Source organism: Drosophila pseudoobscura, chromosome 4, assembly GCF_009870125.1.
Source record: "Drosophila pseudoobscura strain MV-25-SWS-2005 chromosome 4, UCI_Dpse_MV25, whole genome shotgun sequence".
Lineage (NCBI taxonomy): Eukaryota > Metazoa > Arthropoda > Insecta > Diptera > Drosophilidae > Drosophila > Drosophila pseudoobscura.
The window spans coordinates 4,062,057-4,086,306 of NC_046681.1; the positions used below are offsets into that span (position 1 = coordinate 4,062,057).

Sequence of the window (24,250 nt, forward strand, 5' to 3'; positions counted from 1 at the left end):
ACTAATGATGAAGCTTATCTTATGGTGTTCATACTCAACTTTGTTTTATCTGCGGACGTTTTACGAAAGTAGGAGGAACCCAAAGATACACATTCCTGGGGAAACTTGAGTAAATGCCGAAGTTTCATAGTATACCGGAATAGCCTACTGTCAACCAAAGTGCTGTCATTCGTTTTCGTAGATTGCCCCCTTAATCCCGCGCAGGTAACAGAGAGGAAATGGAAATGTCGAGAAAATGCTCTAAGTAAACACAGTAAACTTATTATTGTATAACTTGAAGGTCTTGAAAATCAATTGGGAAACTATAAAAAATCTTTTTTTCTGTCGCTGCAGTCTTATTTTTACGATGTGCATGAAGGCATTTTCTGCTTCTTGACAAGGAGAAATTGTAAGCTCGGAATCAACTACCGCTGAAAAGGCGGTACAAGGCTACGAGTACAAGGAGTACAAGTAAATGTATTATCATCAGAAAATAAGACTATCGCCTCTCTTAACCAGAATTTTCAAAGCGGTGTAGAACAAACAAAATAAATATCTGTTTTAAATTAAATAAATATTTCTTTTATGATTTATTTTTTACATTTTTGTAATTTTTTTTTTGTAAAACACCCATTTTTTTATATTTATGCATATACCATTCCATCATATTGCTTTCAACGATTATCGAGTGAATTATCTTTCAAAGAAAAACGCAAATATGTTTTGATGGCAAGAGTGTTTGCAATGTCAGTGGAAAGCAACGAAGGAAAATATTGTGAAACAGATCTAACATTTTATTTTTAAATAAAACGATCATTGGTTTTAACATGGCGACCGTCCAACAGCCTTTGTATCCGTCATGCAACATAAGATAGTCTTTGATGCTACTTACTTTTGCATCTGAAAAATACTCTTGAATACTCTGCTCAATAATTTGTTAATACGAAAAGAGTATACTTAACTATATTTTGTTTATTTTACATAATTTTGTAAATTAATTTGCATTTAATGTAATGCCAAAATAATAAATTAGATATGAACTTAGATTAGATCCCATTCTTTTTCCATACTCTTGGTTTTTTACACATTTCTTCTCTTAAATTGAACTATTTGTAATGACTGTTTGATGAAGGCGAAAAAGATACAATACAGGAAAGTTGATGAAAGCACCAAATCTTTGTGTACATCTCTGTCTAATTGCGGATTTGCACCTGTTTTCGAAAGACGGCAATTTGTTTCGGCCCTCCCAAGGCGTTGGCAAGATTTCACTAACAATTTTGGATGTGGTTGATGAAGACTCCTTCTCCTCCTCGCTTAATCTAACTCTTAAGGCTACACGAAAAACTGCGATAACAAGGCCGATATAATCTCCTCAGACAGCTTTTAATCTCTTCACGCAAGAACGCCGTCCAAGGCATGGATCACTCCATTGGTGGCAGGGATGTTGGATGTGACCATCTGGGCATCATTCACCTTGATCTTTCCAGCAGAGGTCTTCTGCAGAATCACGGTCTTGCCCGTGTACAGCGAGTCCTTAACCTGGTAGAAACGCATACCAGCGGAGAAGAGAGCTCCAGGTACTATGTGCTTCATGGCAAACTGCTCGGCGGCTTCCTTATCATTGTATAGCTTCTCCAGCGTGTCCGAGTCCAGTTCACTGAAGCTCTTGTCCACTGGGGCAAAAACAGTGTACGTTTTTACACCTAACATTAAGGATGATATTCAATGCCAATTAGAGAGAAAATTTAATTAAGTCAAGCCATTCCCTACCCTTGCTCTGCAGCTTCTCGGACAGTCCAGAGGTGTAAAGAATCTTGAGGAAGTTGCTAAAGCGACCCTCGCGATCGGATTGCAGAGTCTGCAGAAGATCTCCTACGGGCAGTGGGAACATGACACGATCCACGGCATGGGCCACTCCCTGAGGGATCTTGATGTCCTTCTTATTCAGCACAACCATGGCTCCATTGATGGTAGTGAGCTGCATTGGGAGATGTGATTGTTAAAGCTAACCAGCCTAGGGAAAGATTGTTGGGTTTTCTTACAGTGACATCGTTCCACTCCTGGTCGTGCATATTGTACTGATTGACACGGAGCTGGGTTCCAGCCAGGGACACGCCCGTCATCTCGTCTTGCAACGTGGCAATTTCAAAGGCTCCAGGGATCACGTGGTGAAGTAATAACTACAAAAGAGCATATGAGTAACTTGCATGGGCATGAAGTGCACACACTTACCCCACTCAGCAGTCTTGGATTGGACTGGAACTTCTCCTCTGCGCGCTCGGGTCCACCCAATTGTACCAGGAGATTTTTGAAGGCCTTGTCAGTGGGCACAAATATGGTGTAGGGTCCTGTCTCATTAAGAATGCTGTCCAATCCCGACTGGCGGAGGTACTTGGCCATAGCAAAGAGCCCATTCGACTTCAATATCTGCAGCAAATCCTCGCTCGGATTGGACAGAACGGAGGTAACACCCGGACCAGCCTGGGCTGCCTTCTCTGTATTCTCGGTTTCCTGGACAAGAGCGTCAGCATACTGAGGCGCAGGTGGCAGCAGCTCCGGTGTGTGGGCTAGATCCGAGAGACGTTCGGTAACCACTGGCAGGTGGGTGGAGACAGAGACTCCTCCCAGGTACGAAGAGGCTGTCACCGGCGAAGAGCTATACACTGGAGCGGGCGTGGTGCGGATCAGGCTCGCAGCTGCCGCGTTGGAGGTGCTGCTTTCATAGATGGGGCTGTAGCGAGGAGTGTAGGGCGGACTAGTCGTTGTGCTGGTGGTCGATGTCCGGGAGGGATGATACTGACGATGATTGCTGGGCGTGCCGCGAGAAACAAATGGAGCTGGTGTGGTCGTTGTGGTGGTTGTTGTGCTACTGGTCGTTGTCAGTGGGGCCCGGGTGGTCTGGATGATCTTTCCGCTTTTGATCTCCACGAGCTCATCGTTGGGAAGGGTCAGACGGGACACAGAAGGGGGCAGCTTGATCTCACCATTCCTGATCCTCTCCAGAATGCTCTCGACTTCCGCGCCAGTCTGCTTGGTTTCCTTCTCGCCATTGGCCTTCACTCCCTGGATCTTGAAGCTGCCATCGGCCTGTTCTTCGAGGTACACGTAGGTGGCCTTCTTCTTGGCCGGTACCGCCGGTGCTGGCGTTGCCTGTGTCTCGGACTTTGGGCTTAGACCCTCGATCTCATAGCCATCGGGAATAAGTCCACGCTTGGCCAGCTCTTCCAGGGAGGGTGGTTCATCCGAATCTGAAGTGATGACGGCCGAGCTGGCGATGCTGTTGGCTCCACTGCTAATGCCCTGTATGTCGCCGGCTCCACCACCATATAGAGCTGCCAGGCTGGATAGATCTACACCTCCCGGCAGCGATCCGGTTGGGAGGGTGTCGGACTCCTGGGGATCTGGGGACCGCAGGATTTGCACTTTACCACCACCGGGCAGTTCCAGGTCCTTACTCTTGCTGGGAGCCACATCGCTGAGGCTCAACTTGGCCTCTGATCCCAGCGCTTGTTGGGCCAGCAGGGTCTGCAGCTGCTCCTGGGAATAAGCTTTCTGACCCTGCACAAGGTTGGGATCCGTGGTGCGTATCACCTGGACTCTCTGGCCATTGGGCAGCAAAAGATCCATTTCGTCGTAGGTCTTGTTGCCAGTCAAGGGCTGCTGCGGGGCTTCTGAGAGGGCTGCCTTCAGCTGCTTCAATAGATCATCCCGGGCAAAGGTCTTGACAGGCTTCTTGCCAGCGCCCTTCTGGCTGGGATACTTTCCGAGCTCCGACTTGACCTGGGCATAGATGTTCTTCTTGGGCGTGGTGGTGGCCTCAGTGGTGGTTGTCGTTGTCGTGGTCGTCGTCGTGGTTGGGTGCTCCTTGTAGTACTGCTGTAGGGCGCTGTTGAACTGGTTGTAATCGGTGGGATGGGCCACCGGGCGTCCACGTGGCGGTCCTACGCCATAGGGCGAGTGCTGGTAGTTTCCATTATGCTGGGTGATGATCGTCGGCAGGATGTGCTGCTTAATCTGGTGCTGCTTAACCAGGAACTCCTCATGCTGCTGGCGCACCTTGTGCTGTGACTTCTCGTACTGCTTGGCCACAAACTGCTCGTGTTTCTGGATGAGCTTCTGCTTGTACTCCTGATCTGCTGGCTGGTGCTGAGCGGGAGCATTCACAAATTGGTGCTGGAATTGCTGACCTTGGGGTTGCTGTTGCTGCTGCTGTTGTTGCTGCTGCTGCTGCTGGAAAGCTTCTCTCGTGGGCTGCGCTGGAAAGGGTGTGGACTGCAAAGTGCTGAAGAGTGGAGGCACAGGCAGACCCAGCTGGGGTGTCAATTGGTACTGCGGAAGGGCTGGCTGAGGCTGATAGTTGAATTGGCCATGCTGCTGTTGCTGCTGTTGCTGGTGCTGGATGGGATGCGGAGTCTGTTGTGGAATAGTCTGGAAGGTGGGCACAGGCGCCTGGCTGGGCAACTTCTGTGTGGTCTGAGGCAGAACTTGAGATCCGAATTGCTGGGGCTGCTGGTAGGAAAACTGCTGCTGGGTTTGCTGTTGCTGGTAGGTTTCCCTCGAGGGTTGTGGTGGGAAAGCGGTCGACTGCAAGCGGGAGTCTGAAAGATAAACCATAAATTCCGACAAGAATTAACTAGGGATGACCGCAAAACTACCTTGTAGGTGCCTTCTACAATGGTTGCGTTCACGTTTGCGTCCAAAGGTTACCAATGAATACTGATACATCAGATGGGATGTACCCTGAGGATGACTGCAAGAAGAGTGTTCAGCCACTGCGTTGTATTTGCTTTGCTTTAATATTGGAATAATCGAATTCCAGCCGAAATGAGGTATACTTGAGGTAAGCAACCTCAGATGTTTGGACGCTAACGTGTACGCTGATTTTACTATATTTTTACTTTATTCGACAGAAAGATTCAGGATAGTGGATGCCAGATATTACCAAATTGCTTGTGGCGTTGGGGCAACTGTTGTTGCTGTTGCTGCTGTTGATGGGGGTGCTGTTGCTGCTGGGAGCCTGCGTAGTTACGCAAGTCCAAGAAGTTCTGATGATGCAGATCCAGATTGCTGGAAGCCGAGGGCAGCTGCTGCTGCGTCTGTTGTTGTTGATGCTGCTGCTGAGGGAATTGAGGAGCCGTTTGCAACTGGCTTTGGGTGGACCGTTGGAACTGCTGATTGCCGTGGGGTTGCTGCTGGGTGGGCGCCAGCGGCTGCTGCTGCTGCTGGTGCTGTGGGAACTGGCCGAACCGATGCTGCTGCGGTGCCTGGTGGTGCAGATGGGTGTGTTGCGCCTGCTGCTGCTGGCGGTGGGGAATGGGCAGCTCGACGCCTGCCTGGACAAAGTTTTGCTGATTGTACTGCTGCAGATTCAGCTGGCGACGATGCGAGTTGTGAAAGGGCTGCAATGAGAGCAAGAGACGGCAAAACATGAGATTACTCGTACAACTTTCCATCACCATTGCATCATCGTGCATTGCAGAAAACCAGCTTCAGATCCATCATCAGCGTGTTTCACCTTCGCTGGCATGAAATGAAAACTGACACAGAAAAAAGAAAAAACCCCTCGACTCGCCCCAAAATAGACATGAACCAGTTTCAAGCGGCGGTAACAGCAATCTCTGCTGCTGCTCCATTTTCGATGCCAAAAACGAGATAATGCGTATCGGGATTGGTTGGAGGCTAATGCTCTGGGGTCCTTTATGGAGGCCAGTCGGTCAAGTTGAAGTCCACAAAAGTGGCACGGTGGCGGAACTTGCTTGCACAGAGATGACGTAATGATAGATCACAAATCAGGTTGACCTTAATATACGTTTTTATCGCTAGTTTAAAAGATAAATCGCTTTGAATTTGTCCTAATATGAAGGTTTTTTTACCCGCAAATCAACTCTTTCCTATTTCCATTGTCTGGCATCTCCAATTGGCATTAGCGAAAGCTTCTCCCATAGAGCAATCGCTTATACAATCTCTCAGGCAAGCACACCCCTTGAACAGCCTGTCATACTTATACTGCGTATACGCATTGCGCTTGGCCAAGTCGGACATCGGGCATCGACCAGAAGTTGTACAACAATGATTATCCAACACAGTTCCAAGAGAGTTGCGGAGAAGCAGAAAGAGAAGCCGAGACGCGACTAGATGCTGCACAGCGGCAGGCTTAGATCTTGTTTGTTTCTCTGTTTGGTTTATGGCTAAAGTGCTGTATGTACAAATTAATTGCCCGGCTCATAAATCTTATTTTTTGCTGGGCTCCGTCTCCGTCGATGCAAGATTGAGGCGTTATCAGGCTCTCCCCAGACCATCCACAGATCTTTCTTTTCGCATGGTAATTATGTTGTTGCGGCTAATGCCGAGCCTCATCATGCCGCTGCTGATGGCTCAGCAGATGTTGTGCATGATGATGAAGCTGTCAGTGGGACGGCGTTTGATTATGCAACCTAATCGAGGAAAAGTTCAATGTGTTTGTTTGGTGGAGGAAACAGGTGAACAAGGGGGTTTGGCTCTGACATGGTAAAAATCTCTCAATTGGGAAAACATTTCGTTCAACAAGTGTTGGAAACAACTGGCCAGCAAGTATTTTCTTTCGCACCACTGTCCTCGTGGCTTATCCCATCCAACCTTCGTTGGCAAGTTTTTCAGCTCGTACAATGGCTTGTCATGCATCTGTATCATCAATTTGGGTTTTTCTGAAATCACAATTTTCTTTCTCTTGAAACATGACTTTTCTCTACAAATTGCTCGTCTGGTGAAAACCTCAATCAATCATCAATCAACTGCCAATGGCGCTGCGAAGGCAGTCAACATCCCAGCCCCAAAGCCACTGAACCCTGTCCTCATAGGGTTTGTCATATTCATTTTCCCTTTCTTTCAATCCCAGCCTCCTCTTGTGGGTCCGCCTGTGTTCGACATGTCAATTTCATGGTTTAGCGTGCTCATTCAACATTTTCACGGCACTTGTGCTCGTATGCAAAACGCTTTCGTTTTTAAATGCCAGTGCGAGCCACCAATCAATGACCAGCTAATGTGCTGCGCATGCGCAGTGTAGCTCTTCGGCAGACCGGCAGTCGGCAGGTTTTGTGGTTGTCGCTGTCACCAAATGCCACCACAGCCCACGCCTCACTGATGCCTCACTCTTCACTACTGTGGTTGAAAGTGTCAAGTGATTGACAACTCGAGTGTTGGCGTTGTAAAATCTGAGTGTCAGATATCAAAAGATAGTATCCTAACATTGGACTGGGCAAAACTATTAATCATAATAGCCTAAATTTATTGTATATTTCGGGATTGGTCTTCGAAGGGGTTTCCCACGATCCAATGGGACAAGTCTCATTGATAAGACAATTTTTGCAATTCTGAATGCAATTTTCAAGTTTTTGGCACACAACCACCATCTCTTCTCAAAACTTACATTACAATCCGTGGAACGCCAAAAATTGATTAACAGCTCATATTTTTCTTTGGATGTACGAAGAAAGTTCCCAAGATGCAGCTAAAAGGGGTTTGGTCAGCAGTCAGTTAGCCGTCTACAAACTCTATTTCATGTCAAATAAGTTTTCATTAGAGGGCCGTCAAGTCAAATGGGCATTATGCTAATGAGAGAAGATACGGCGTGAGATTGCCGGCATCAGGTAGAAGAGGTAGTGATAGCAAACCAGTTCGAAGATAGATCCCGCCGAAAGCAACAGTTTTCACGAGTTTGATGGGGCGTTGTGATCCGTGATGTATCTGTCAGTTACGTGACTCGAACTCCCAGCTAATTTGTTAATAATTCATAATTGATTTCACATAGCACATCGGGTTCCATGTATTACGAGAGACAGCCCCGTCTGGATGGGATACAAAATGAAAGCGAATTTGGAAATTTTTTTTCGTTTTCAGTCTCGGTTTTGGTTTTGTTTTCGGTTTCGGTTTCGTTTCGCAGTGAAAGTGATTTGTTAGACATTTAGCCAGCAGCTAAGTTGTGTATGCTAATTAGAATTTAATAGTTGAAATCAGAAGATCTGCCACATGCGCCCCAAGAGATGTTTTGCTTACTTAAGAGCTACCCAAAAGCCGATGCCACAAATTCTTCAAGTCCCCAGTTGCGCAACGGTTCGCGGCCTCTTAAAACTTGCAGGTTTTCCAGTTTTTTCGGTCGTGTCGATGGCCAATGGCATCCGATTTGGCCCCGTTTTCCCCATTGCCTTTCGGATTTCCTGCCTGCCCCGCATGCACAAGCAGCATTTGCTTCTACGTCTTGCACTACATTTTGGTTTATAGAGTTTTTCCCCTGGCTGTTTGTGTTGCATATTTTTTGTCTGCTTTGAGAATTTTGGTGGTTTGTGAAGTTTCAAGGTTGTTTTTAGTGAGTCGGCTCTGAAGATCTGAGGATCTCTTTGGAGGCGCTTGCAGGCATGTTGTGCAATTTGTGTTCTGGCCATAAAAAGAGGTGCACATGTCAGATGTCAGTTTTGGCATCAATTCCAACTGCTCGCTAATGGGGCACTAAAAAGAGTACTCTACTCATGTGCAGTTGTGGGAAACGAAGCTGCTGTTGCATTTATAGATTCAACTATTTTGTTTGCCATCAGTTTGGACAAGGGGGCCAATTATAACGTACTTTTTATGGTGACAATTGTTCGCGGTATATTCGAAAAATAAGAATCTACTTTATCCTTAGTGATTGCCCCTGCAGATGGTCTATCAATAGCTATCAGTAAACTGTTGTTCAAATAATATCAGTCCTCTGTCACATTTCAACATCTACATAAGTAGGCAATCGTTTCCCAAATCTAGGCCAGATCGTTTCCAAAATTGATTTATTGTTGTGCTGCAATCGGCACTTAACGGCTCATTAAATTGTCTTGCTTATCATCGCAGGGCATCATCTCAATCTAAGTCAAATCAGCGAGATCGTGCTCACATCATTTCAACATCGGCTTCAGCCTCTCATCGATCCCATCTGAATACAGTTCAGAACTGACTGTGCAATATGGGCATGGGTCCACAGTGCACCGTCCAGAGTCCACAGCTTCGGTCTTCTAGCAACTGCCAGAACTGGTTAGCCCCTCGACAGTGTCTGTTGACAGTTTCCACACGGCATAAAATGTGCATAATAAGCACGAGTTGATGGCATTTGATGGCTTAGTTTTTTGAAAATTGCTGCCTCGTTTCGGGTTCCATTCAGACTGTTGGTCAATCCGAAAATTTGGCAATTCCCTTTCACTTTTCCCGACAATCGACAAATGCCTGCAGTTGGCTCAGAGATGCCCCGAAAAAGAAACAAATATTTTTGTGGATTTCCTAAAGGAATTTTAATTGCCAACACAATTGTTGGCGGCTAAGCAAATAAGTAATTAATTTGCGGCCGAACAAAAGAATGCCCAGCAACAAAAGCCCCAGAAAAAGCAGCAGCAGCAGCAGCAACAGCAACAGCAACAGGAAAAAGTGAAATTTACATAAAATTGTGTAATTAACTGAGGTAAGTTAGAAATTGCCTCAAGCGAGGCTTTGGCCAACACCTACAACTATGGTATAGTGTGTATCCACTGGCCGCATGAACGCGAAAGAAGCCACCCGGCAGCAACAATGAAAGGTTCCAAGCAAATGCCGCCAGCACCACAAAATAAAGGCAGAAACAAGCACAAATGTTATTTAACAATCGCTTTGCACAAACAAGAAGGGGCCAAAAGAAACTTGGTCAGCTCCCCGTACTCGCACTCGCACTCGCACTCGTACTCCTCGCTTATACTGGAGATGCTATCGCTGCCCCAACTCCCAACCCTACTCACAAAAAGAGAGGGAAACTGCTTGTAAAACTGTTTATAAATTAGCGCGATTTGTCTGCCAGACCCCGAAATTGTTCGAGTATGAGATTGTGTGTGATTGTGAATGCTATTTTGGTCATTTTAAAGCTTTAAGATCTCAGATACTTGACAATTGAGGGCTAATAAAATAGTTATGTTGTATAATGTTCTTGGCTGGAAGAATTGGAAGGAACTCAAATGGAATCTTGTAGAAGATGGCGTTATAAAATTATTATTGATGTTGATGATGATATAAAATGGTTATTCAATTGAATAAAAAAATTAACACGACTTGAAAGTATATATTTACAGACCCACGAGTGTAAATTACTGATAGAAATGCATTCGGTCTGGTATTAAAAAAATAGTGCTTAAAATGATTTAAGGATGGGAGCCTACAAATTGCACAGAGAACTCGGTTCGAGTCTTGTGGAAACTTGTTTAATCATTGCCATATTTCTTGTTTCCCAACGTGTGCTACCGTTAGATCCTCCGCCAACAGTGCCATTCGCAGTTAATTGCATCTCTTGCATCCACAAATCTCCGCCAAGATTGCATAATCACCTGCAAATCCAACAAAGTTGAGAGTTAATGCCATCTCGACTGTTTTCTCGCCTCAAAGTCGAGTGACATACAAATTTAACGCGCGAGTAATTGAATGAGAGGCAGCCAAATGAGTTCGCGAATTAGGCAGAGTGCCAATGGCAAAAGTTGCACAAACTTGCTTCCTGGCAGATGCACATACATCTCAACACCCACGCGGCCCACACAGGTAGCTGCAATTTGGGCCACGCTCCACCTGCAGCGGGCTGTCGACTCGCGAGAAGATTTGTGCATGGAAGCTATTCTCATATGCGTTTAATTTGACACACTCTGACACTTTTTACCAGCTTTGAAGATTTATTATATCATTAGCACTGTCAGTGGCTGCATCGTCAGAGCCGTGATGCTGTGTCTCGCAGATACTCGAGATACTAAACTGAGTCGAGCAATTGTAGTTTGTAATTTGAATAAACCCACTTCGTTTTTCGGCTTTGGCTTCGTTTTGGACATGGGCATGGGAAATTTGGGTTTATGGGCCAGCTGTTTTGGGCAATTAACATGTTCATATGGCTAATTGCAAAGTGTTTTTTAAGTCAATACTTAAACTGGGCATCGTTATGAATGTTAGTTCGGATGTTAGTCTCGAAATGAGAAATCTGTCCGAGAAGAGGAAGGTCAGCACTTGACTAGAGAACTTCAAATAGAAAGTGAGTGAAGAAAAGAAGTCTAATGGGTTTTGTTCGAACAAATCTACGAACAATACACACGTCTCAACCATTATTCAAACCAATCCATCACTAACAAAACCATAATCATCTTCCCAAACAAACGACTCAATTTTCAACCTCAACACACTTTCAATTTCCAAACCACACTAAGAGTATCGGCCAAATAATATCATAACAAAATTATTATTTCGCCGACAATCGCCTGAAAGATACTCATAATTATTAGATCCAAATTGCGTGTCAGTACCGCATAAAATACAAACCTCCAAAAATTATATTATTGCTGGAAATAAATTTAAATACGCTGCAATTTTACTTTCCAATTCAATAAATTTGGCGCACGCAGCTAAGCGAATTGCGTGCCACAATGTATCTTTGTATCTGTGGCTGGTCTGGTCTTCGGTGCCTCCTCAAGTAGCTGTCGGAATCGGAGACCGCTGGCGCCCACATCGAGATCGAGCCGGAGATTTATTTGCTTGGCTCTGTTGATGGACAGTAGTGAACAATCGGGAGAACCGTCAAAAATATTGTAATTTCGCTTTCATTGCAATTTGGCCTTGCTCAAGAGATGCCCGAAAGTGCCCCAAAGATTTGCATTCATCGGATTTCGTAACTTAATTTCGCAGTGAAACTCCATTGACAGAGCCCCGACACGCCCAGTCCTTTCCACGCTCATCAGCGTCCAACGTCTAAGTTTCGGACCTTTGTTATGCGAGTGCTGTGCTCATCATTCCAGTCGCTTGGAATTTCTGTGCAATTTTTCTCTCCATTCATCTCTCTGCCTGCCTTGTCACTGGGAATCTCAATGGCACCGAAACCTTAGATATTTCTTCAACACCAGCACCAACTCGAAATCGAACTCGAACTCGAACTCGTATTTACTTTAGTGACTTCACAGCCATTGAGCTGGGATTGTTTGTCTACTCATTTTCATGGGCTGTCACTTGAATTGAAGCCACTCGATTGCAATTGATGCGAAGCATTAAGCTTTTGTCGCGTTCGTCTTTCGGCTGTTTGAGATATATGGGTCAGGTCAGGCAATTGTTTCGCTAGGGGTCTCCATATATGTGGGCTTCGACCTTGGATAACACTTCGACTTGGCGAATTGTGGGAAAAGTGTGAAGGTGTAAGGTCGAGGTGTGTGTGTGATGATTATGATGGTAGCAGGTCTCTCGCGAGGTCTTCGTAGTAAAGTATTTTTCACAAAGTTCCGTTCGTCCTAGAAATAATGGCACAGACTCTCTGATACTTCTCAGTCCAAGCAATCTGCTTTGGTTAGCTTGCATATCTCCACTCCAATAAATCCAATTAGGCATTCCTCGATTCAACAGTTTCACCCACTCTCAACTATACGTTCAGATGTTTCTTGGGAGTCCGTTTTAAAGTCTGTCTAATGCATTAATTACGTATTAGCATTGCCTCAGCAATGCTCTCAGGCATGCAACTGCATTTGGAAATATGCCCCCTCCGGGCATATCATTTGTCAAATGGCCCGCCATTGTTCGGAGTGGAGTGGAGCGGAGTCGAATGAACAACTTTTTCATATTCAACTGGAATTCATAATTTATGGGTTAGCAGTGCGCCAGCACCGACTGACTGGGATTCGAAAGTGAAGTTCTTTTAATTACACTCATTCCACTCCCGCCCCGCTCCCTGGATTTCAGAGGAACCAATTAAGTCATTTTGAGATTATATCGGTTACCCTATCGGCGGAGCTGCCTCGTTGGTCTTGATTCGCCAAATGCTCACATTGCTGGCTTTCAGCTTGGTCTCGTGCCCGTTTCTGTTGCTGGTCACGCAAGCTCCGCCGCGCCAGGTCTGCCGTTCCTCTCGGAGGTCTGTACATGCAAATTTCGGAGGGTCTCCGGTCTCCGGCCTCCGGTCCCTGGTCTAGGGTCTTGGGGTCTATGGTCTGACAAATGTTTCGAGTTGCCACCGCGGTACCCAGGGCTCGGAACGGGAGTCGAGTCAAAGTCGAAGTCAGTAAACTGTTTTGCTGCAGTTCGTGACAGTTTTTAGCAATTACCCGGATGGGACGGATGGGATGGAGCGCGACAATGTCGTTAGACCCATCTGGCCGGCTTGCTGACCATTGTTCAGCGGTTACTCACCTTAGCCGGCGCTGGAACTTCAAGCTGGATGGGAGCTCCGGACATATGTCAGTAATCTGAGAAAATTGCTAAGCGTTTATCCGTTTCGGGAATCGCCGCAGGTCCGTAGTTCTCCGGCTAGTCGGCTAGTCGGCTAGCGGCTTTTGCGGAGCTCTGCTCCACTCTGTCGATCGATACACATTCGAAATTTCTTCACCCCAGACTCATTTGAGTTTATGAAATCGAAAGCCTAATGCATCTAGCATCTTCCATCTTGCCTCGCATGCCCAAGTGATGCACTCAAGTGCGCAGCCGAAGCCGCGGCAAAATGGGAAGAAGAGGAGAACCGCACAGCAAATTAAATTTTATTATTTGCAACAAAACGAAACACTTTGGGTGCCGAAGAAGAAACACGCCGCCAGCGAATGGAAACGAAAATGCAACTGAAATGCCAGCTCTGGAACTTCTGCGGTGCTCAAAATCAGCGAAGCTTGCGAAAAGTGTTTTTCTTTTGATTTTTCCTTTGCTTTTGTTGTGTTTTCTTCACTCCACGCCACGCCACTCCACTCCAGTGCAACAATAAACTGAAAGTGGCGGACTGAGGCTGCGGGAGTGGGGCCAAAGTTTTGGGGTATTCGGTCGGCCGCTGGCGATAATGTGCCATGAAGGAGCAGCGAGGGCAGACGGACGCTGGCTGCACTAGAGTGTGAAGTGGGTTGCAGCTTGTTGCAAGTTGGGGGCGTGTTTGCATCTGACAGGTACTAACCAGAGTATCTCCTCTCGAGTGCTTTGACTTCTCCGATTCGAAGTTGGATGTGCAGTTGCATCAGCAATGTGGTTTCCACTGTTGATATGGTCCTTCAGGTATAACTATCATTTTGCCCTTTTATCCATACATTTTTAAACCCATGAAATGTCCTGTCAGTGCGGTTTTCAAGGATTCCAAAGTACAATGCAATTCCCATAACTTTTAACCTATTCGTGCCCAACCCGAAATCGAAATGCGATACTGTTCAATTCATTTTTTCACAATTCAGAGACGAAAGTTCGTACTGCTTTCCGCCAGTTTTCCATTGCACCACGAAAACCACAAAAATTCCATTAAATAATTTCTTTGTACGCTCATAACAGAAATAAAGTGCAAATCAATGGACAAGTTTTTAGTGTTTTCAGGCACGGCGAACGAACCCCTCCAAACTTCGACTCCCACCAGATAGCCAAGAGGAAAACACACAAATTATGCAACTCGTCGTCGACTTGCAACATCTCTCGGCAGACCAGGCCAGACCAGGCCCCGGCCCCAGCCCCAGCCCCAGCCCCAGTCCCAGCAGCAGTTGCAGATGCCATTGCAGTTGGGTTGGAGGCTGCCAGTGCCACACCATCATCATCAGCAGCAACAGCAGCAACAGCAGCAGCGGGTTATTTCAAATCTTGTTTTGGAACTCTGTGCCAGCAACAAACGCTTCTTCATTTTCGCGCAATAAACTTTTCACCCAGACAAAAGGCAGAGCCACAACAAGAAAAACGAAAGTGCAACAGCATCGGGCAATAACGGGTTGCCAGCTTCAGCTTGAACTGCCTCGGGAGGCTCGGAGGTCCCTGTCCCGACCAGATCTTTGGGCTTGGCTATTGCATTACGTGTGGGGTAGGCGAAGCCTCGGCGAGGATCGTTTGACTTTTGGCCATAGTCGTGTTGAGTTATTGCGAGAAAGAAGATGCAGCTGAGGCTGCAGTACACTGCCGCCAAACCCGTTTCACGTGGCGTATGAGTAATGCGGAAGTTGACACTTGCTGCACTTGGTACTGGGTACTGGGTACTGGGTACTGGTTACTGGGTACTGCTGCCGCTGCCGCTGCCGATGCCTGCTCCATGGTGGGTGAAAATTGCCTTGATATATTTACTGCACATACCACATTTAATTGCGGCATTCATCAGGCGACTCCAACTTCCAATTCCTAATTGTCGTATTTTGTAATTTGTAAGGCAAAAATAACTATGAGAAACCCGATTTTCCTCGAACATTATCTGACATTGCTGTTTTTTGGGAAATCCAAGCGACTTTTAATGATCTCACAGATGAGATGCCACTCGGCCGCCGCCTGTCAATAACAGGCGATGAGTTATGTCGCCGAGCCCTTTTACTTTCTTTTCCCGTTTCCCCCTCTGACAGACGCTGTGCGTCATTTAAATGGCCAAAAGGTTTGCCCGCAATTGGCATGTGAAATTATTGTTTCCTCAGATAATGCCTCCGATCGTTTCCATTAAATTATACGGAACAGACGCTCCTCTGCACGGGAGAGATCACAGTTCATGTTAATGACTTAATAATTGAGAAGTCGGAAGAGTAATGAGGAACCATCGAAAGCGGAAGACGCCCCCATACACGTGTCCCCGAGTCTGCCGGCGTAAGATCCGCGATTCTTGGAAGTAATTTGTCTTCAACTTTTACTCAGCCAACATCGCGACGTTCTACTTAGGCTGAAATGTGGGTCACAGACTGGAGAAACTCAACTGAACAGGGTATTTCATAATCCAAGTTATATCACAACTGCATTTAGAGCTTACATTCGTTTCCTGGGCAGCACTCTTACTCCATTTCCATTACCATTTCCATTCCCATTTCCATTTCCATTTACTCCTCTGCCCAATCAGGCATGACACTTCGGTTTCATTTACTTTTCGAGCAATTTTCCCCTCATTCAAAAGCGAAATTGATTTAATTCTCAATCAGATGAAAACTGAAAACCAGTTGGAAGCAAAGCAAATCAAATTAAATCAGACCGCACGGCGTCCAACGAAAATAAACAAAATTGAGAAAGAAGTAACTAATGGTGGGGCAGGCCCACTCCCAGACCCACCAGACCCCAATTGGGTCCCTCCTCCCCTCCTCTCAGTGTGTGATTAGCGTTCAATTATTTTATTTGTTTGTGGTTAGCAGCCGAAAGGCGATCGCAATGGGATTTGTTTGATGCGAATCGATTTAGTGTGGCGCCTGGCTAATGGCAGCTTGTTACTTTCCTCAAGTGGAAAACTGGGGAGACAGAGACTTCATCAAAGACGATCGGGGTGCGATGATTGGGCCCTAAGCTTGATTAGCTCTTCGGCCCTAGCAAGTGCCATCATCCTCTCTCTTTCTCTCGAGTGGACACCTTCCTGTGGCTCGACAAAACAACTTTCATTTTTCAAGCCAAATCCATTAACAGTTTGTCACTTTACTGAAATATCTTTCAGATAAATATGCAACCGAACAACAATACTTATAAAGATCTCTCGATTGACCCACTTTCCATGCCATGAAAACGACCAGAACCAAACTCGCGAAAAGAAATTACAATGAAATGTGCGGCGAGTTGTTATGATTGTTGCTGTGGATGTTAGTGGTGCTGTTTCTGGTGCTGCTGAGGCAACAAAAGCCAACCGACAATGAACAGGTTGTAGGGCCGGCCGAGACCGAGGGCATGTCTGTCAGATATATACAATTATTGCCAACCAGTTTTAATGAATGCCACAGGTAAATCAATGGGAAATGTCTGTCATATTTTCAGCTTCGGCAACATTTAATCGAAAATGATAAGCTATACCATAAATAAGAAACATTTTAAATGTAAGATCGATTGTATAATATCACGGATGGCTTTTTCGGCTTATGGGTATGTGAAAAGCCTTCCATTATGATCGGTTATCAATTAAAGATCATAAAATAATTAATGTTTTAAATGTTACTACTAGAAGTTACTATCCCCAAATGGCGATAGTTCTTCTTCTTCTGGTTAAGAATTTATGTCTTCTTCTATATATACATATATATATATCATCTTATATATTGCTGAAATCCGCAAAAGTGAAAGCCCAAGAAGAAATATATAAATAAACATATTGAATAAAAGCAAAAACAAAAAGGTTTTGCAAACAATTTTGCAGGCAGGCGGGCAGGCCCAGCAAAACATGTTCGACGACAGACAGCAAACTGTTGTATCTGTCGGGATGGATGGGGATTTCTGTTTTGGGGACTGGGACTGGAGCGCACTCGCAGTGAACTCTGGACTGGATGGACGTGGAAGCTGGGCAACAGATGTTTCTGTTGCTTAGCAGCCGATTGCCATTGCCTGCCTGGCTGCTAGCTGCCAAGTTGGCGGCAATTTCTGAATACACGACACAGCAGCCCAACTGCAAATGCTACGTGAGGCAATATAAATGTACAAAATAATAAAAGTTAAAATAAAATTAAGCAATAGCAAAAACAAAAACCAAATCGCATAAAGGAAATTGCAGAGCCACCGAAAAGACGCCAAGTCCCAAAAACAAAACAAAATACAAAAAACTCTTAAGACATCCACTGCAACTTCGACTCCAACCTCGGCATCGGCATCAGCATCGGCTTCGACCAGTTCCTGTTTACTGCCAGACAAAAGGAAGATGATGATACGGCTGAAAAGCACTTTTTCCCTCTTTGTATTTGGCTAAGCCTTTGATGCTGCTGCTGTTGCTGCTGCTGCTTCTGTTGCAACCAAAATCGCAATCGCAGGCCATTGCCAAAGCAAACTTATGTCAATGCTGAGAGATGATGTTGGCAGCTATCGAGTGCAAGACACGTTTTTCCAACGCTTTGGTTGGAAAAATGGCTGAGCTTATTGAAAAGGAAATCGGCAAGTCAATGGCTGCGTCAATGGCTGCAAAGGTTAAGGACAATGCAGTGCGAGATGGGATTCATCTGAAGAAATTTGTGATTTGTGATGGGTAAAATGAATTCAAGGGACACATACGACTCTCTCTATACACGTATATCTCTTATACACGTATCTCCTTTTGTCTATCGTACACATCCAAAGCCGCACACACATCAGCTCTGATGATCAATGTCTCTTCATCACTTTTTCCCTCCAGTCCCCCAGTCCTCCAGTCCTCCAGCTCCAGCGCCAGCCCGTCATAATCCCGTATCAAAACATTGCCTGCAGCTTGAACAATATCGAAATTAATCTTTTTACGTAATCCAAGTCTCAATTATAGGCATTAGTTCATCCTACAATAAAGCTTAGGCAACCAAAAGAGAGGAGACAACAAAACTGATGATTTCACATCGTAAATTGTTGTGGCTTTTGGCCAAAAGTTTTTGGACTTAGCCATGAAAGTGAAAACTGTAACAGCGGATGCCAAACACGATCAGCTCACATCAACATGGGCTTGGAGCCGAGATCAACTCCAATCAAACTTAGAGATAATCAATTATCTAGGTGATAACATAAATATCTTTAGAGACCTTCAACTTTGCAAGCTCAATGCGTTACTCCATAGGAAATTCTCAAACATTCACATGACTCTGCAGTTTTGCGGCTCATCCGCAGTTGAAAGATGGTTTTCTTTTTGTATTCATTTTCTTGACCACTCCAAGCGAACAGGTTTGCGGCCTACAGCGGCCCGCAACGATGCCTTAAACGTTGTCTCATGCCTTTACCGATGCTCTTACTCTTGCCCCGATTCGTGGCGCTTTGCTTCCTTTGCATCTTCATTTAATCAAGATCCGTTCCCCACCCTCCGTAGCGCGCACCACCAGGCCGATCAAAATATTTTTGTGAAAAGGGAAAGTTCATTGAGGCGTTGAAAATCGTTTTTGTTTTCGTTTTCGTTTTCAATGCTGCCAGCACACACAATTCTTCCACAATTAATATTGAAATTTGAATACAAATATTTGAATAATTGAATTGTTAAATAGTCGCTTAAGATCGGACTTCAATCTGGGCCTCCGTTTGGTATTTGGATGCGGTTGCGTCTATTGGTAGAAAGTCTTATGCAAGTCTGTGGAATTTTCAGATTGGGATTTGCTTAAGATTTAGGCGCAGTCTCTGAAAACTTGTCCAACCAAAAAAGTGTGGTGTCTGACATATTTATGCGAGTACTACTCAGCGCCAGGGAACTTTCTTTGGGATTCCATTTTGGCCAAGGGCCTGAGCGAACAATCTAAAAACTGTGTCAATTTGGTGGCCACAATAAATATTTGCATAACATTCAATGGAAATGCAAATTGTGTGTTAAATATTTCTTTCTTTCATTTATATGATTGCTTGGCACACATTCGGGCTGGGGATTGTTTGGGATAGATGACGTTTATGAGGCACGGCCTTTGTCAGTAGGAATGTGGAACATCACCATCACATGTGGCCCACAATCTGAACTGGCATCGAATTAATGATGAATATTCGAGATTAACGATACTCGAAAACTGGTAAAAATGTTCAATTTCAAAATTACATAAACAAGGATGTACGAGCTGTTCCCCGAACACTTCGAAAGCAAGACTTACCGCATTATGAAGACCCGCGTTGGGTGGCGGAATAAATCCCTGTGCATTCGCCGTAACCACCCACAGGCACAGAGTGCCCCACAGTGCCAATGAGACTCGCATGATTCACCGAAACTCCGAATCCAATTTCGTATTTTTGTTGGTGGGTATTTCCCGATAGATCAATCCAATATCGTTGCACTATTTTCTTTTGAAACAAACACGATGGCGGGGCGCGCGAGAAATGTCAGGTATGTCAGATATGTCAGATAAGCGATAGGGAAACGATACACAAAATCAAAATCCAAGTCAAGTTTTGCCAGAGCTATTTTTGTTTCGTTTCGATTCGATTTCTATTTGCTTTATGCAAATGATGCAGGTTCTGCTTCTTTTTTCGAGTAGTGTTTAAAATTCCGTTAACGTTCGAGGCGCGGTGAGGAACTTGGAGCTGCAGGTGGAAGCCGCAGACACGACTGGTCCGGTAAAAGTTCGAAGACTAACTGAAGATCATTAAACGTTTGGTAACAATTTAAGCCAAGCTCGCGACGAAGATGCCAAAACGAAGACCGCGACTCAGACGCTGACGCTGACGCTGACGATGGGGCTCATCGTGGGGCTGCACCGATCGCACGCCGGCAACATGTTGCCAGAGTCGAAGAGGGACTGAGCCAAGCAACGTTTTGGCCAGGCCGCCAAATGCAAAGAGAAAGCAAAGAGCGCAGATGAGCGCTCGAAAGAGAAAGTGTTGCTGAGACGAGCCGGCAACATGAGGAAATGCCATGCAGAGAGCTTGGATTTTTCCCGTGAATCATTGTCGCAGTGTCTCCGCTTATCGAACCCAGAAGTAGTCGCCCATCCACATCTAAAAGCCATCTTCTGCGATTGCCATTGCGACTGGCAACTGCTCTAGCCATCACGTAGCCGACTCGGAAGTGCAGATAAGCTCTCGGATTGGGGGCGTCCGAGAATTCGAGTTCGCGCCAAAAGAATGGAATGGAATGGTGTACTATACTTACACCGTTTAAAGCATCATCGTGGCGCACAGACGTGTGTCTCTCGTCTCTGCTCGGCTGCTGTCCACAGTAGCCCCTGAAATTGGAATTCCATGTTCATTGCCGCATTAATTATGACTTTATGGCACTTTTGTTGAACAAACAATACATCTGCGGACTGATTCATATACTCATGATATGGCCATGATTAATACTCTGTTTCCCGTTCAGTTGTACGGGCGGGTATCCCGCTGCGATCGCAGAAGGCGATCACTGCTGGCTTACATCACATCAAGGTACATTTGGAAGGGGATCCGCATGTCATTATGCTTGATTTGATCTCTTAATGGACAGTCGCGCCATGAGTAGCTCGGGGATCTGTTTGCGGATGGAACTGTTTGAATAGGAACTAAATTAAATTTATTTCATCTGTTCTTTATTTACTCAATACTGTCAGCATTCACAAGAAGGAATAAATCATAATGATATCTGAGCCTTTATCATATGATATTTAATCCTAACGATCCCAAGTATCTACTGCATCCAACACTTTGACCTAAAATAAGCTTTAAGGCGATCTTTTCTTTGGTGATTTTGTTGAATGTCTCCATCATTTTTCCCTTTAACTCTGGCCTTTGATTTGGACATTTTCCCCGCAAGATAATCTCTGTACAACTTTCCCAATTCTTCCGACCTACCCAACCGATCGAGTTAGTTTAATTATTAAATTGATTTCCTCTTGTATAACAAGTCATTCATAGTTCCCGACACAAAAAAAAAAAACAACGCATTTCTTATCAGAAACAGTGGTACACCGTTCAACAAATTATTGCATTTCCAGCTTTCCACCCAATTATTGCATCAATTTTCCCAGACCCCAAACAATTCAGTGGCGGGTCTAACGACTAATCAACTAATCCATCAATCAGTTTATCAAGTGGGCATTTCAACGCCGGATTCAAGAAACATATTTTTGAACTTTCCGACTCCGAACAGCCAATTATCCGAAGCCCGAAATGCAATTCTAGAAAATACTCGCACCCGTACCAGTAACCGTTCCGCACCCGAGCTCCCTTCAAGTAGCGATTGCATAATCAGCAAGCAAGCGCCAGAGAGCTTATCAGGTTCGGCTTCGGCTTCGGCCTCGGCTTTGTGCCCTCACAGACAGTGATAATGGCCCATGATGATACTATGGTTCGGGGTTCGGGGTTCGGCTCGCTCGCCGGTTGTCCAAGTCATTGACTGCAGTCCGGCTCTCCTCGGGGTTTGGGTCTTTTGTTGCTTTTGTGTGCTTAAATTTTATTTGATGGCTTTCTTTGTTGACCGATCGGGCTGTGAGAAAAGCCTTTACACAATATCCAAATCGGTGGAAAATATATTTTCACCTGCTCGCTTGGAGGGTTGGATTGAATTGTTTGCACAATCCCAAGAGATGTACTCAAGAGAGTATTCAGGAAGTTAGCCCCTTGTCAAATCAATTTCTAATTACTCGATTTTTAATTGCTTTTTTCATAGTTTCTGCGTGTTTCTCTCACTCTCCTCAATCTCTCTGTCTTTTGGACTCGTGTTTTTGTAATTACTTCCCACACACAGAGCCAGTTTTGATTGGTAATTGCCAATTTCGCTACATTGTTAATAGGATGCCATCAAAATGTAGCTCCCAGGGTCATGCCCAAATTTATAAAAATGTCCAGTGGCAGTTGGGATCTTGTCTTCGATCAATTACATCCAGCCGAGGGTGTAACTGTTTGTGTCTCCGAATTGGTAGTGGGATCGTTGCTCACTGTATCGCTCTGCCCTTGTTGATAGTCATCTAAGTTTCTTTATATGATCCACAAAGCCTTGCCCTCGCTGTATCCTAAACTGCCGAGCTGGCCTCTGACAAAGACATTTATATCTAGCTGCAATTTATTTTATGGCAAACGATATAACAGCCGCTCCCCCACAAAAAGCGAGGATAAGTGCCATGAATGACATCATGGCTAGTCCCAAGAAAGAAAGGAAATCTCATAGATGTAAGCCGCTAAAAAACCATAAGCGAGATCATAGATCAGCGAGAAAAGTTCTGAAGCGGCAGATAAACGACCTTAGAGCATGAATAATTTGCACTTTCAAAGACCAGCTCCAAATCATGATGAATGGGTAACCAATAACCAATGGACAGTCATATATCTGCCGAAGATTAACAGAAAAACAAAAGCCATTGCCAGACAGCCAGACAGACAGAAAGCAAAAACTGAAACACCGAAAGAGACTAAATGCTTTACAAATAGCAACAACAAACTGCTTGAGGGAGAAAGACTTTCACCTTGCGACGAATAATCACAAGAAGAAAGAAGCAAAGATATAAAAACACAAACCGGAGAAAAAAGGCAGACAAAGTCGAAGCAGAAGCGGCCTTCGAGAGAGCCTCCATGCCACGGACCCGAAACTCCCAACCAAACCGAACCGAACCGAACCGATCCGAGCCCGATCTGCGATGGCCTCACCTGGCAACAAGTGGGCACCATTCAACGACAAGCATGAGGGGATCATGATCGCCGGCAGGAGAAGAGGACAGGCGCTGAAGAAGCCACCGCAGCCGTACGTCAATAAACCTTTGACTCAATGACGCTTATCACTGCTCGGCCCGAACGATTCCCCTCATGGGGAATCGGCTCGGCGGTGTGAACGATCATCGCTGGATCGTGAGCTGGCAACTTTTACTTTTCATTCAAGAATGAGGCGGGCGCTTCGACGCATCTGGGGATCTGGGAATCCGGGCGTCTTGGATTAAGTCATATGGCTGATCCGCAGCCCGTACTTAGAATTCTACTTTCCCCGACATCTTGCGCCTTGTCAATGCCCACGCACCACACCACTTACGAGCCAAAAGTGAAAACAAAACGCAGTGCATTTGAAGCTGTCAAGCTGATGACAGGCCGAAGATCTTCAGATACGCTATAGTACAGCACAGTGCAGTACAGTACAGCAGTGTTGTGTGTTTCTAGTTGGTCTGAACCCTTTTTGGATAATTGTCTAATTGCTGAAGTTTATTAAATATCTTGTGAAACGATCCCCTCAAGTAATTACCAAGTGCCGCTTTAAATGCAAACACAAATTTGTACAAACATACAAATCTTAACTCCACACTGAAATTGGCAATTCTGTTTAAACGCTGTCGGAAATTGCATAATAGTTCACGCAAACAGAAAGATACAAAAAAAAAAAACACTAAAAACACGAATCAATAAAATAAACTAAATTAACCAACGCGAAGAGCCCTCAAGGCATCCCAAATGGTGTCACGTGGAATCATTATTACCGACACCATCACCATCGTTGGGAAAGAAGAAGTGGAGCCGACAAAAGTAGACTGGAAGGAAAATTAATACATTTTGATAGATTGCCTATTATTGCTTCCGTTCGAATTTGATGGTTTGACAAATCAGTGAAGGCCGGCACTCACCATAAGCTCCCACGCATCGCGAAAAACTTTCCTGGTGGTCTTTCGAGCATGTTCGGCCTGGGCACTCTGGAGTCGCCTGCCTGCCTGCTTGCACCGCGCTGCTAGCGACTGCAGGTCGAGCGGTGCCACTCCTCGAGGCACTGCGTTATCTGGATGTGCAGAATGCCGGCCATCTTCGTTCGTTATGTATCTGGCTCAGTATAGATCTGTCTGTATTTACTGTAGCTGCGTTGTGCTTTTCCACACTGGAATCGATGGCAAAGAGAACGTACAACCGAACGACCCTCGAACGAATCCCCTTTTGGAAGCTCGTATCAGTTCGAAATCGGGCGTGTATTATATAGAAATACACGTGAAATACACTTGTTACAGTGAAATCTAACAGAAGTATGGGTACACAATTTGGGTGC

General features: G+C 45.3%; 1 protein-coding gene across 1 annotated transcript; it reads right to left on the reverse strand.

Annotated features, from left to right (window-relative positions):
• Positions 1-912: 912 nt before the first annotated feature.
• On the reverse strand, positions 913-20,126 carry LOC4816476 (uncharacterized). Its single transcript, XM_001356170.4, has 6 exons — positions 19,422-20,126; positions 4,922-5,378; positions 2,212-4,577; positions 2,022-2,159; positions 1,750-1,957; positions 913-1,682 (listed from the first exon to the last, which is right to left on the reverse strand). Exons 1-6 carry the CDS (start codon positions 19,521-19,523, stop codon positions 1,372-1,374), a joined length of 3,582 nt encoding a protein of 1,193 aa, XP_001356206.3. The 5' UTR covers positions 19,524-20,126; the 3' UTR covers positions 913-1,371.
• Positions 20,127-24,250: the final 4,124 nt, after the last annotated feature.

Bases quoted from the DNA above. Each gene is read 5' to 3' on its own strand.
- LOC4816476 (XM_001356170.4), bottom strand. From the start codon at position 19,523: ATGCGAGTCTCATTGGCACTGTGGGGCACTCTGTGCCTGTGGGTGGTT. The intron at 4,578-4,921 runs GTAATATCTGGC...TTTATCTTTCAG, and splicing joins CCAACGCCACAAGCAATTTG to ACTCCCGCTTGCAGTCGACC. The intron at 1,683-1,749 runs GTAGGGAATGGC...CCTTAATGTTAG, and splicing joins CGAGAAGCTGCAGAGCAAGG to GTGTAAAAACGTACACTGTT.